General features: G+C 40.5%; 1 protein-coding gene across 2 annotated transcripts in view; it reads right to left on the minus strand.

The window, feature by feature from the left end:
- Positions 1–13,108, minus strand: part of LOC124875113 (forkhead box protein J3-like) — a 120,782-nt gene that overhangs the window by 98,483 nt on the left and 9,191 nt on the right. For both annotated transcript variants that reach the window (XM_047376976.1, XM_047376970.1), the window contains exons 2-3: positions 5,474–5,606; positions 4,704–5,183 (exon numbers count right to left, since the gene is read on the minus strand). In XM_047376976.1, coding sequence (XP_047232932.1) covers positions 4,704–5,066 — 363 coding nt within the window. In that variant the 5' untranslated portion in view covers positions 5,067–5,183; positions 5,474–5,606. The remainder of the gene's footprint in view (positions 1–4,703; positions 5,184–5,473; positions 5,607–13,108) is intronic.

Consider the following 13,108-nt stretch of genomic DNA (forward strand, 5'->3'; position numbering starts at 1 on the left):
CCAAATTCAGTTGGTTTCATGTAATAGACCACCACAGTATTTCATAACTGGAGAGTGGAAGAAAAATCATATGTGGTTTTCAACTATTTTTATAGATAAAGACCTGAAGTCAATTTTTGCCCAGTTTCTTTTTCATTTAGATTGGGTGGAAAGCGTCTGTGAACATCACTTTTCAAAATTTACCGCAGATTCTCTACAAATTTTTGGTCTGGACTCTGATTAGGTCATTCCAACACAGAAACGTGCTTTGATCCACACCAATCCTTTGCAACTCTGGCTGTGGTGAATCTCTGTTTTGTTCTCCATCCATCTTCCTATCATCTCTAAGGAGCCATTCCTCTTCCGGCCCAAGAAAAGCACCCCCTCAACATAATGCTGCCATCACCCTGTGTCACAGTGGGGATGGTTTGTTCGGGATGACGTGCAGTGTTAGGTTTCTGCCACACACAGTTTTTGTATGCAGGCCCAAAAGTTCAATTTTGGCCACTTCCGACCAGAGCTACTTCTTGCACATGCTTGCTGTTTCACACACATGGCTTGTGGCAAACTGCAAACAGGGCATCTTACACCTTTCTCTCAACATCTTTCTTCTTGACACTTTTCCATGAAGGCCATATATGTGGAGTGCATGTCTAATAGTTTGGCTGTGGACAGATTCTCCCACCTGAGCTGTAGATGTCTTTACCTTGGGCCTGCTTATCTCATCAATGCTCCCCTTGGACAACCTGTCAGTTTAGACCGACAGCCATGTCCTTATAGGCCTGCAGTTGTGTCTTACCCTTTACATTTGAGTAGGGTTGGTTGAACAGTGTTCTGAGTTGGGACATGTGTTTGTTGGTCTTCATAATGTTGATTGTTCTCTAAAAACACATCTGAGGCCTCACAGAACATCTTTCTTCATGCTGAGATTAAAATACTTAATTGGATGAATTATGTAGACAATTAGCTCCACTGGACTTTATCTAGGACACAAGAATAAAGGGGTTGAATAACAATGCATGCCCAATCTTTCTGATTCTTATTTGTTTCAAAATAAATAAAATAAAACCATGTATTATTTTTATTTCAAATGAAAGCATTTCAAATTGAAGTGTGTGGTTGTAACATGATAAAACGCAAAAAATATTTAAGGGGTATAAGGCACTAAAAGTTTCTAAAAGACAAGTTAAAGATTTGTTTTCAACTGATAAAGGACCTCCTTTTAATTATTTTTTGGTAATCTAAGTGAAAGACGTCTAAGGAATATTTTTGAACTGCTGCCATTCTGACTCATGCAATATATTGTATGTATTGTACTGGGCTTAATCAAAAAGCAGCATACCTCTGCAATGCCATCATGGGCGAATGCCAGACTGCGTGAAAAAAATATTCCATTGACACTGGCATAGTGTGTTAATGATCTTAAAGGAATGGAGCAACACACACACACAAACAATTCATGTCACGGTATAATTATTGGATAAAATAACCTCCTGGCACTCCAATACAACCATCAGCAGAACGCATTCATAAGCTGCTGTAAGAAAAAGCCAAAAATGGTCTTCTCTCTGTAGACAAAAACTAATTGATTGAATCTATGTGCAGGTGAAGGAGCTCTGCCAGCAGATCCCAGGCTTGTATCAAAACCTTTTTGTCTCCGTTTCTGGCATGCGTCTGTGTTCAGGGAACGGTGCGTTCGAGATTACAGACAGGGAACAAACATGAGTTTGTGAAAGGAAAAAGAAGAAGAGACCAGAAGAGTGACTGACTGGGAGACTGAGGAAAAGAGAGGGGAAGTGGTTTGGTGGAGTGCAAGTGCTCAGGAGATGAAGATGAAAAGTGAAGGGAAAGAGAAATAATGAGAGAAGAGCAAAAACGTTCCCGCTCTCAGAGAGATGAATTGGTTCATAGTTTGCAGACAGCCTTTCCAGTGCATCAGTCGAAGGACTATATCCATCCCCTTCTTCACTAATAAGGCAGAGAATCCCCAAGGCACAACCGCAAGGATCTATTCATTTGTCTCCAATAACACTGCCACCTTTCTGCTTGTATTAGCCGGGATTTGCATTGCTACATTTGCATAAGGATTTAATAATGTCCTCTGAATGAGACAAAATGCACCTGACAATCATTCTCAGTTCACTAATAGGTTTCTGTGCTCTTTAAGGCAGCAACAGGATCAGTCGGTGTACTGCATTCCAAGCACCATCACTATGAGTTTCATAGGATATGATGCAATTGGTAGCGCAGTACAGGTCCTTCTCAAAATATTAGCATATTGTGATAAAGTTCATTATTTTCCATAATGTCATGATGAAAATTTAACATTCATATATTTTAGATTCACTGCACACTAACTGAAATATTTCAGGTCTTTTATTGTCTTAATACGGATGATTGTGGCATACAGCTCATGAAAACCCAAAATTCCTATCTCACAAAATTAGCATATTTCATCCGACCAATAAAAGAAAAGTGTTTTTAATACAAAAAACGTCAACCTTCAAATAATCATGCACAGTTATGCACTCAATACTTGGTCGGGAATCCTTTTGCAGAAATGACTGCTTCAATGCGGCGTGGCATGGAGGCAATCAGCCTGTGGCACTGCTGAGGTCTTATGAAGGCCCAGGATGCTTCGATAGCGGCCTTTAGCTCATCCAGAGTGTTGGGTCTTGAGTCTCTCAACGTTCTCTTCACAATATCCCACAGATTCTCTATGGGGTTCAGGTCAGGAGAGTTGGCAGGCCAATTGAGCACAGTGATACCATGGTCAGTAAACCATTTACCAGTGGTTTTGGCACTGTGAGCAGGTGCCAGGTCGTGCTGAAAAAGGAAATCTTCATCTCCATAAAGCTTTTCAGCAGATGGAAGCATGAAGTGCTCCAAAATCTCCTGATAGCTAGCTGCATTGACCCTGCCCTTGATAAAACACAGTGGACCAACACCAGCAGCTGACACGGCACCCCAGACCATCACTGACTGTGGGTACTTGACACTGGACTTCTGGCATTTTGGCATTTCCTTCTCCCCAGTCTTCCTCCAGACTCTGGCACCTTGATTTCCGAATGACATGCAGAATTTGCTTTCATCCGAAAAAAGTACTTTGGACCACTGAGCAACAGTCCAGTGCTGCTTCTCTGTAGCCCAGGTCAGGCGCTTCTGCCGCTGTTTCTGGTTCAAAAGTGGCTTGACCTGGGGAATGCGGCACCTGTAGCCCATTTCCTGCACACGCCTGTGCACGTTGGCTCTGGATGTTTCTACTCCAGACTCAGTCCACTGCTTCCGCAGGTCCCCCAAGGTCTGGAATCGGCCCTTCTCCACAATCTTCCTCAGGGTCCGGTCACCTCTTCTCGTTGTGCAGCGTTTTCTGCCACACTTTTTCCTTCCCACAGACTTCCCACTGAGGTGCCTTGATACAGCACTCTGGGAACAGCCTATTCGTTCAGAAATTTCTTTCTGTGTCTTACCCTCTTGCTTGAGGGTGTCAATAGTGGCCTTCTGGACAGCAGTCAGGTCGGCAGTTTTACCCATGATTGGGGTTTTGAGTGATGAACCAGGCTAGGAGTTTTAAAGGCCTCAGGAATCTTTTGCAGGTGTTTAGAGTTAACTCGTTGATTCAGATGATTAGGTTCATAGCTCGTTTAGAGACCCTTTTAATGATATGCTAATTTTGTGAGATAGGAATTTTGGGTTTTCATGAGCTGTATGCCAAAATCATCCGTATTAAGACAATAAAAGACCTGAAATATTTCAGTTAGTGTGCAATGAATCTAAAATATATGAATGTAAAATTTTCATCATGACATTATGGAAAATAATGAACTTCATCACAATATGCTAATATTTTGAGAAGGACCTGTATTAATTCCTCTAGCTGAGTCATATACATTTTAAACCGCTTTGATAAATGGAAGCAAATAGAAAAAGAGAAATGGTAAAAGTTGAATTAATTCAACTAAAGTTAATACTTTATATTTTATTTATGGGATATTTGATAAAAATATGAAAAACGTCTTAAGCAAAGGGCTTTAGTTTGCAATTTATTAAGTGGATATTTCTTTTTCTTTGAGTGTTAAAAGTTGTTATATTTTAGGTCCAATACAGGAATACTGTGCAGTGCTGTAAAGTTTTCCAGCTGAAACCATCAAGATCTAAAAGCCCACATACAGCAAAGTAAAAGTAAATCTTGGAAAATATCTGTTTAAAAAACACCTGCAGTATTTTAGTTGGAGCCTTCATGTTGGATTCCCAAGTCAGAAAAATTAACAGGGTTGAATTTCTGACTTAAAAAGCTGGAAGTATTTTAAAATATATTTGCACTCCATACAAAATTTGTTTACAACCTCTAATAGTGAGCATGTTGCTACAGATTCTAAATGCATAAAATGCAGACTAATATATTTCTATCCACTTGTACTGTTAACAAACCTTGTTAGCCTTTTCTCAAGGAAAAAAGACTAAATCTCATTTGGGGATGACATCCTTCCCTGTTCCCTTTTGACCAGATGGAACCCACCAACAGGACATCGGCAGATCTAAGAACGGAGGAGCCTGTAAGACCAGAGGCATCAAGGAGCCGCCACTGATCAAACAGAGACTGTAAGGCCAGATCCCTTGGAGTGTTTTTTATTTTCATCTTTAACTATTATGCTAACTATATCATTCTATTATACAAACAAAACCTTCTAATTGTGGAGTTACTCGTTTGTGTCTTCTCTTACCTTCCAGCCGCTGCCCGCCTCTCTATAGTAAGGAAAGTTGTCACAGATCCACTGGTAGATCTCACTGAGCGTCATCCGTTTCCGTGGAGAACCATTGATGGCAAAGGTGATGAGGCTGGCGTAGCTGTAGGGGGGTTTGCCGTCTCTGTGCTGTGCAGCCTCTTCTTGGTCCAGTGTGGTTCCCGAATCCAGATGCACCATCTTCTTTCCTGGCCCATGCCCGTGATGGTGCATGTGGTGGTGATGATGATGCCCAAGGTGACCGTGGTGGTGTCCCACATCTGCCTTCTGGATGGCTGCCCTCATGCCAAGTTGAGGAAGCCAGTCCATGGAAGTGAGGCTGCTCTCTAGCTCAGAGGTCATGGTGCTTGATGCCCCAGGGGGTAAAAAAGGAAGGAGAGGGGCTTCAGCAACGTTGCGAACGGAGGGATCTTCTGCTGGCTCACTGAATGGGTTTCATGCTGCAGTCTTGGCTCAAGCCTAGGAAGGAGCAGGAGGTTTATTTACTATGCCTATTCATCTTCCTTAGCTGGAGCAGAAAGCAGACTTGGCAGAGACACATGGATGTCAAGTTGCACATTATTTTCCACATTCAGTCTGCCATTGTATAACAGAAAACTAAATATTTTGGCACTTTAATCACTTTGCCTTTAGCACCGCACATACATATGTGAGCTGTGGATATACAAACTGTTTATGGTATTGTTTCCATTAATTATACATTACCCAGCACAGTAGTTTGGGGTCTACAAGTGAATTAAGTGACTTACTCTTCCCATTTGTTTCCATCTTTCTTTTGGCCAAAGCATCTGGGGAAGTCAGCGCTGTGAAAGATAAAGTTCTCCACTCGTGCATGTTCACAAAATCTTCATTTAGCCCGTGAGAAGGCGGCTGTTGCTGCGGCTGCAATATAAAAACACAAAACCACACAAGACGGTGAGCTTACACTGGCAGACAGCCCTCATAAGATATTAATATCGCACAACCGTTCAACTGGCCTCGGCATCTGTCCAACCTGATTAAAAACTCTCTTTTTTCCTGTATGGTGTGTCTGTCTGGATTGGCTTAAAGTCTCATTCCCTCCTAGGTGGACATGGCAATTGGATCTGCACAGTGACTAAAAGCTGGGGAATTGTTTTCACAAGTGTCTGCCAAACAGGGGGGGGGGGGGCTCAGGAGGAATTTCAACCCTCCAGAGGAGCTGAAAGGCTCGTCTCCTTTCTTCTCAGTTACCCACCACCCCATACCTCTCTCTCACTCTCTCTCTCACACACACTCTCTTACTTGACGTGTCTCACTCTCCCTTCACGTTCGTGTCCACCTCTCTGTTCCAGTCTCTCAATATATGCTCAATAACCCTCGGCCTCAAATTATTGTGGCTATTTTAAGCAGAACACTCAACCAAAAAGCATTTCCAGGGTTAATCTTAGCAAGCACCCTTATTAAGGATTTAAAAAATAATTTAGCCATGAGTCATAACTAAAGAATATAAAATTCTACATGCACGATTGTTTTGTACTTCAGTTTGTCACAGAAAATTTGTAGAGTTGTTATTAAAAGGACTGAAAATGTCAAGTAACTTTTACTCATCAGAGAAGATGCTTTGAATTGACAAATATAAACCTCTGTGGTTTGTAGTTATGGATGATAAGCATTCTACACTGTTAAAATAATTTTTGGAACATATATACAGGTCCTTCTCAAAATATTAGCATATTGTGATAAAGTTCATTATTTTCCATAATGTCATGATGAAAATTTAACATTCATATATTTTAGATTCATTGCACACTAACTGAAATATTTCAGGTCTTTTATTGTCTTAATATGGATGATTTTGGCATACAGCTCATGAAAACCCAAAATTCCTATCTCACAAAATTAGCATATTTCATCCGACCAATAAAAGAAAAGTGTTTTTAATACAAAAAACGTCAACCTTCAAATAATCATGTACAGTTATGCACTCAATACTTGGTCGGGAATCCTATTGCAGAAATGACTGCTTCAATGCGGCGTGGCATGGAGGCAATCAGCCTGTGGCACTGCTGAGGTCTTATGGAGGCCCAGAATGCTTCGATAGCGGCCTTTAGCTCGTGCTGAAAAATGAAATCTTCATCTCCATAAAGCTTTGCAGCAGATGGAAGCATGAAGTGCTCCAAAATCTCCTGATAGCTAGCTGCATTGACCCTGCCCTTGATAAAACACAGTGGACCAACACAAGCAGCTGACACGGCACCCCAGACCATCACTGACTGTGGGTACTTGACACTGGACTTCTGGCATTTTGGCATTTCCTTCTCCCCAGTCTTCCTCCAGACTCTGGCACCTTGATTTCCGAATGACATGCAGAATTTGCTTTCATCCGAAAAAAGTACTTTGGACCACTGAGCAACAGTCCAGTGCTGCTTCTCTGTAGCCCAGGTCAGGCGCTTCTGCCGCTGTTTCTGGTTCATGGTCATGCTTGACCTGGGGAATGCGGCACCTGTAGCCCATTTCCTGCACACGCCTGTGCACGGTGGCTCTGGATGTTTCTACTCCAGACTCAGTCCACTGCTTCTGCAGGTCCCCCAAGATCTGGAATTGGCCCTTCTCCACAATCTTCCTCAGGGTCCGGTCACCTCTTCTCGTTGTGCAGCGTTTTCTGCCACACTTTTTCCTTCCCACAGACTTCCCACTGAGGTGCCTTGATACAGCACTCTGGGAACAGCCTATTCGTTCAGAAATTTCTTTCTGTGTCTTACCCTCTTGCTTGAGGGTGTCAATAGTGGCCTTCTGGACAGCAGTCAGGTCGGCAGTCTTACCCATGATTGGGGTTTTGAGTGATGAACCAGGCTGGGAGTTTTAAAGGCCTCAGGAATCTTTTTCAGGTGTTTAGAGTTAACTCGTTGATTCAGATGATTAGGTTCATAGCTTGTTTAGAGACCCTTTTAATGATATGCTAATTTTGTAAGATAGGAATTTTGGGTTTTCATGAGCTGTATGCCAAAATCATCCGTATTAAGACAATAAAAGACCTGAAATATTTCAGTTAGTGTGCAATGAATCTAAAATATATGAATGTTAAATTTTCATCATGACATTATGGAAAATAATGAACTTTATCACAATATGCTAATATTTTGAGAAGGACCTGTATATAATCCACATTCAATTTGTTCAAATATAAATCTAGCATATTAGTTTGAAAATGTACTACTGTTAAATAATTGATAAATTTTAACTTACTCGCTGTCTTTTTGGAAACAAATCCTTTCTTAACTTTCTGATTACATTTTAATTCAAGGTTTCTGTTCCGTTTACTGATTTCTCATTAATTGGTGTTCAGCACAGAACATTAGGGCTGCATTTCAAAATGTTGTATTATTAATAAATATAACAACTTAGTAAAAGTTAGGAGCTGTCATGGGACATGATGAGTGAGCTAAATTAATGTATGGAAATTTTTGTGTTTTGAAAATATAGGAGCATACAATTTAAATCAAAAAACACAATTCCCTTTTTTCTCTCTTACGGTGGGGAGAACAAGTATTTGATACACTGCCAATTTTGAAGTTTCCAACTTGCAAAGCATGTAGAAGTCTTTCATTTTTATCATAGGTACTCTTCAAGTGTGAGTGACGGAATCTAAAATCTTTATTTTTAGGTAATTAATTTGCATTTCTTTGCATGACATAGTATTTGATACATCAGAAAAACAGAACTTAATATTTGGTACAGAATCCTTAGTTTGCAATTAAAGATATCAGACTTTTCCTGTAGTTCTTGATGAGGTTTGCTCAGACTGCAGCAGGGGTTTGGACCACTCCTCCATACAGATCCTCAGGTTTCGGGGTTGTCGCTGGGCAATATGGACTTTCACCTCCCTCCAAAGATTTTTGATTGGGTTCAGATCTGGAGACTCCCTAGGTCACTCCGGGACCTTGAGATGCTTCTTGCGTAGCAACACCTTAGTTGCCCTGGCTGTGTGCTTTGGGTTGTTGTCTTACTGGTAGACCCAGCCATGACCCATCTTCAATGCCCTTACTGAGGAAAGGAGAGTGTTGGCTAAGATCTCCTGATACATGGCCCCATCCATCCTCCCCTCAATACGGTGCAGTCGTCCTGTCCCCTTTGCAGAAAAGCATCCCTAAAGAATGTTTCCAGCTCCATGCTTCACAGTAGGAATGATGTTCTTGGGGTTTTACTCATCCTTCTTCATCCTCCAAACACGGCGAGTGGAGTTTAGACCAAAAATCTCTATTTTTGTATCGTCAGACCACATGACCTTCTCCCATCCCTCCTCTGGATCATCTAGATGGTCACTGGCAAACTTCAAATGGGCCTAAACATGTGCTGTCTTGAGCAGGGGACCTTGCCTGCGCTGCACGATTTTAATCAATGGCGGCATGGTGTGTTACTAATGGTCTTCTTTGAGAATGTGGTCCCAGCTCTCTTCAGGTCATTGACTCGGTCCTACTGTGTAGTTCTGGGCTGATCCCTCACCTTCCTCATGATCATTGATGACCGAGGGAGACTGACCGTCATCTTGAACTTCTTCTATTTTCTTATAATTATGCCAACAGTTGTTGCCTTCTCACCAAGCTGCTTGGCTATTTTCCTGTGGCCCATCCCAGCCTTGTGCAGGTCTACTATTTTGTCCCTGATGTCCTTACACAGCTCTCTGGTCTTGGCCATTGTGGAGAGGTTGGAGTTTGTTTGATTGAGTGTGTGGACAGGTGTCTTTTATACAGATAACGAGTTCAAACAGGTGTAGTTAATACAGGTAATGAGTGGAGAACAGGAGGGCTTCTTAAAGAAGAACTAGCAGGCCTGTGAGAGCCAGGACTCTTACTGGTTGTTAGGTGATCAAATAATTTCATGCGGTAAAATGCAAATTATTTACTTAAAAATCACACAATGTGATTCTCTGGATTTTTATTATAGATCCCATCATTCACCGTTGAAGAGTACCTATGATGAAAATTAAATACTTCTACACGCTTTGTAAGTGGGAAAATCTGCAAAATCGGCAGTGTATCAAATACTCTTCAAAGACTTGGGACGGAGAGAGACATTCTGGCAGTTACCGAGGTTTACGTTTTTTTTTTCTTTCTATTTTTTAGTTTTCTTAAGCATGGTTTGTATTTTTACCCTAGTTGTCCAATTAGTAACAGTAAAACATGAATAATTTTAAACATATAATTTTGAAGTATTTTTGTTTGCATACAAATCTACAACAGCACTACCGAAATGAAATAAACGAAAAAAAAGTGTCTGAAAGCAAGGAGTGAACATTGCCTGTCCGTACTGCAGCTTAGAGGGACTGCTGCACGAGGACAGGTCCATCTAAGACTGCTTCGGGATGGGGGAGGGACCCACAGCCACAGCCACTAATTAAAAAGAGTAATAAGTCTGTTTTAATTTTGGAGTCTCCAAAAGTCTCCAGTGCCAGCCAAAAATTTGCAAGATTTATTACAAGTTGATTTTTTTAAGGGTCACTAGAACTGTCTGAATATTTGCTAAATGTAGTGACAAATTGGCTGTTAGCAACACTGGATTCTGTGTTGGGAAACAATAAAAACAGTACATAATATTATCCTTGTGTTTGTGAACTGTTGATTGTGTAGATGTTTTGTACTTCAAAATGATTAATAAAATACAAATTCACAAATATTGCCTGTTGTGTCTAAAGTTTAAGTCAGTATACTAGAAAAAGTACAACCTAGTTAAAACCTAATTTATTTAAGTAATTAACTTCATCTGAGTAAAATTATCTTAAAAATGTGTCTTATTAGTAATGTAACTAATTTCTAAATACTTACCAACATCTAATCTGACGAAATAAATTACCATTGTTTAACCAAATTTCCTGGTTAAAATCCAACTATTTATTTTATTAGTGTACATTTAGTGAGTTAAAGGTAGAAGAAATACAAAATACATTAATGCCAGTACAGATTTAACAGTCTTTGCATGGAATAAACATGTAGATGGGAAAAATTAAATGAAAAACAACCATCAAAACTTTCATCCCCATCCTATGCGCTTACCTTCATGTGTCCTTCAACAACAAAGAGCCCGATGGCCCACGCATTCTCTATTAATGCTGTAAATGATAAAGGTGCGAGAGCTTCAAAAAGCCTGCCTACAAAGATAAAACACATTGGTTTCTCTTTCCACCTTTCCCCATGGAGAGCCCTAATATACTTACAAGAGGAAGAAGAGGGGAAATACCAAGCATTTGAACAGCCTCTTGCTTTAATTACAAGGAGGGAAAAAACCTGTGTAGCAGCAGAAATCATAAAGCTAGACAAGTCAGGCAGAGGGACGGTACGGGAAAATAAAACAAGAGAAGCTCAATGAGGAGTCTTCTCCTTTAGGCCGTTCCACTAGGCAAGAAGTGTTTTTTTTTTTTTTGCAAATCCCAAGAAGCTGTCTTAATTAGTGTTCCTTCTTTTCTATTTTTCCTAAGGATCTAGTGTTGGTGGGTAGGTGGGATTTGGGTGATGACACACAAGACACTGTACAACAAGTGCTTATTTTCCTCTCATTAAGAAGAGGCTCGAACTGCAAATCAGCCTGCCACAAGCCCCGACCTGCTGCGCTAATGCTGCTGCTGTTGCGGAGCGTGGGATGGCTTCACGGCTGCATTGTGATGCTTTACACCACTAGCCTGTTGAGGTTTGAGATGATGAGTAATAGCATAGAGCTGCAAGAGAAGGAAAAGGGGGATAAGACTTGGCTCATGGCTATAGAGGACCTGCTGGGTGGGTAGACACAAGCAATTACCTTGTCGACTCAGTCAACTGGTCCCAAAGTGACTAAGCTAACCTCATCACAATGCCTTTTATGCCTTTTATCTGTCGAGTTTCTATTCAGCATGATATCCGACGAACATGAACACTGCAGTGAGGACATGCCAATGTATAGAGCATCTGCATTTAACGTTGAATTGTGCACTGATGAAAAATGTGCTGCAGTAGTTGATCTATAAAATCTCAACTTCAGGTTATTGCTCACAAACCACATCAAAAACATCCGGTTTCTGAAAGAAAACAAACCTTTCATGGCTATTGTTTTTGCCTAAGTATAAATTTCATGCAGACACGATCTTAAACTAAAAACATGCTCCATTCATTCAACCAGTGAAGATGAATGTCTGTAGATGGCCCCAGTTTGTAATCTCTTTTACAGTTCCCTGTAGGAAGAGCACAACCTAGGGCTTTCTTTCTTTTTATAAGAATCTAGAGGTGTGACAACAGTATGCCCCAAATATGTAATCAGTTTTATTAAAGTCAGGCCACATGAAGTAATGATACAATGTTTGAGGTGGTAATAGGTAAAGTAGACAAACTTTTGAAGAGTTTGTTCAAAGAATTTGCTAATAAAATCACTGATTATGATTACTGTCAGTATGTCCATAGATGCTATATAAACATCCATCCATGTACTGTCCACTTTCTTCACATGCCTAATCCTTGCAGATCACAGAAGCTGGTGCCTTACTCCACCAGTCAAAGGGTGGGAGGCGCGGTACCCCTGGTACAGGTTGCCAGGTCATCACAAAGCAATACACAGACACACACGCATTATCTGCAGCTCTTTACTCTGTACATACTATATGCATTGTTAGAAATTTACAAACTTTTTATGAATAAAACAAGTGTGGCATGTGTTTGTATTCAGAGCACTTTACTCTGATACCCTGTAATAAAATCCAGAGCAAGTGACATTAAAAAGTCACCTAATTAATAGAGTTAATCTGTATGTAATTTTAATCTCCATTTAAATACTCCTATTCAGTGAAGGCCTCAGGTGTTTGGTGGAGAACATTAGTAAACAAACAGCATCATAAAGAGAGAAAGGAACATACCAGACAGGTCAGGAATAAGGTTGTAGAGAAGTTTAAAGTAGTGCTGGGTCATAAAACAATATTTCAAGCTCAGTCTATCATAACAAATTGAAAAGAGTATGTCTGAAGTGCAAACCTCCTACGATATGGCCATTCAGCTAAACCAACAGGCCAGGCAAGTCTGTTATGCAGCCAAGACGCCCATGGTAACTCTGGAGGAGCTGCAGAAATCTACAGTTCAAGAAGAATTGGTTGACAGCATCAAGTATTAGAAGTGCACTCCACAAACCTGTTCTTTATGGAAGAGTAGGACAAAAGGAAGCTGCTGTTGAAAGAAAGCTAAAAGAAGTCACCTTTGGAGTTCTGATAATCAGATACCGAATTAGCTTTATTCGCCTTGTTTGTGCACACTAACGAGGAATTTGGCCTCGGTTCCACTTTGCTCTCAATAAGGACTTTTTTTTTCTTTTCAGAAATATAAAATGGGAATACAAATATTTTTGTAAATATGTACTTATACAGCGTTTTCATAAAAGAGAAAGTGAAGGTTAAATTACTGCAAATATGCATA

Source organism: Girardinichthys multiradiatus, chromosome 1 (assembly GCF_021462225.1).
Source record: "Girardinichthys multiradiatus isolate DD_20200921_A chromosome 1, DD_fGirMul_XY1, whole genome shotgun sequence".
NCBI classification, from domain to species: Eukaryota; Metazoa; Chordata; class Actinopteri; order Cyprinodontiformes; family Goodeidae; genus Girardinichthys; species Girardinichthys multiradiatus.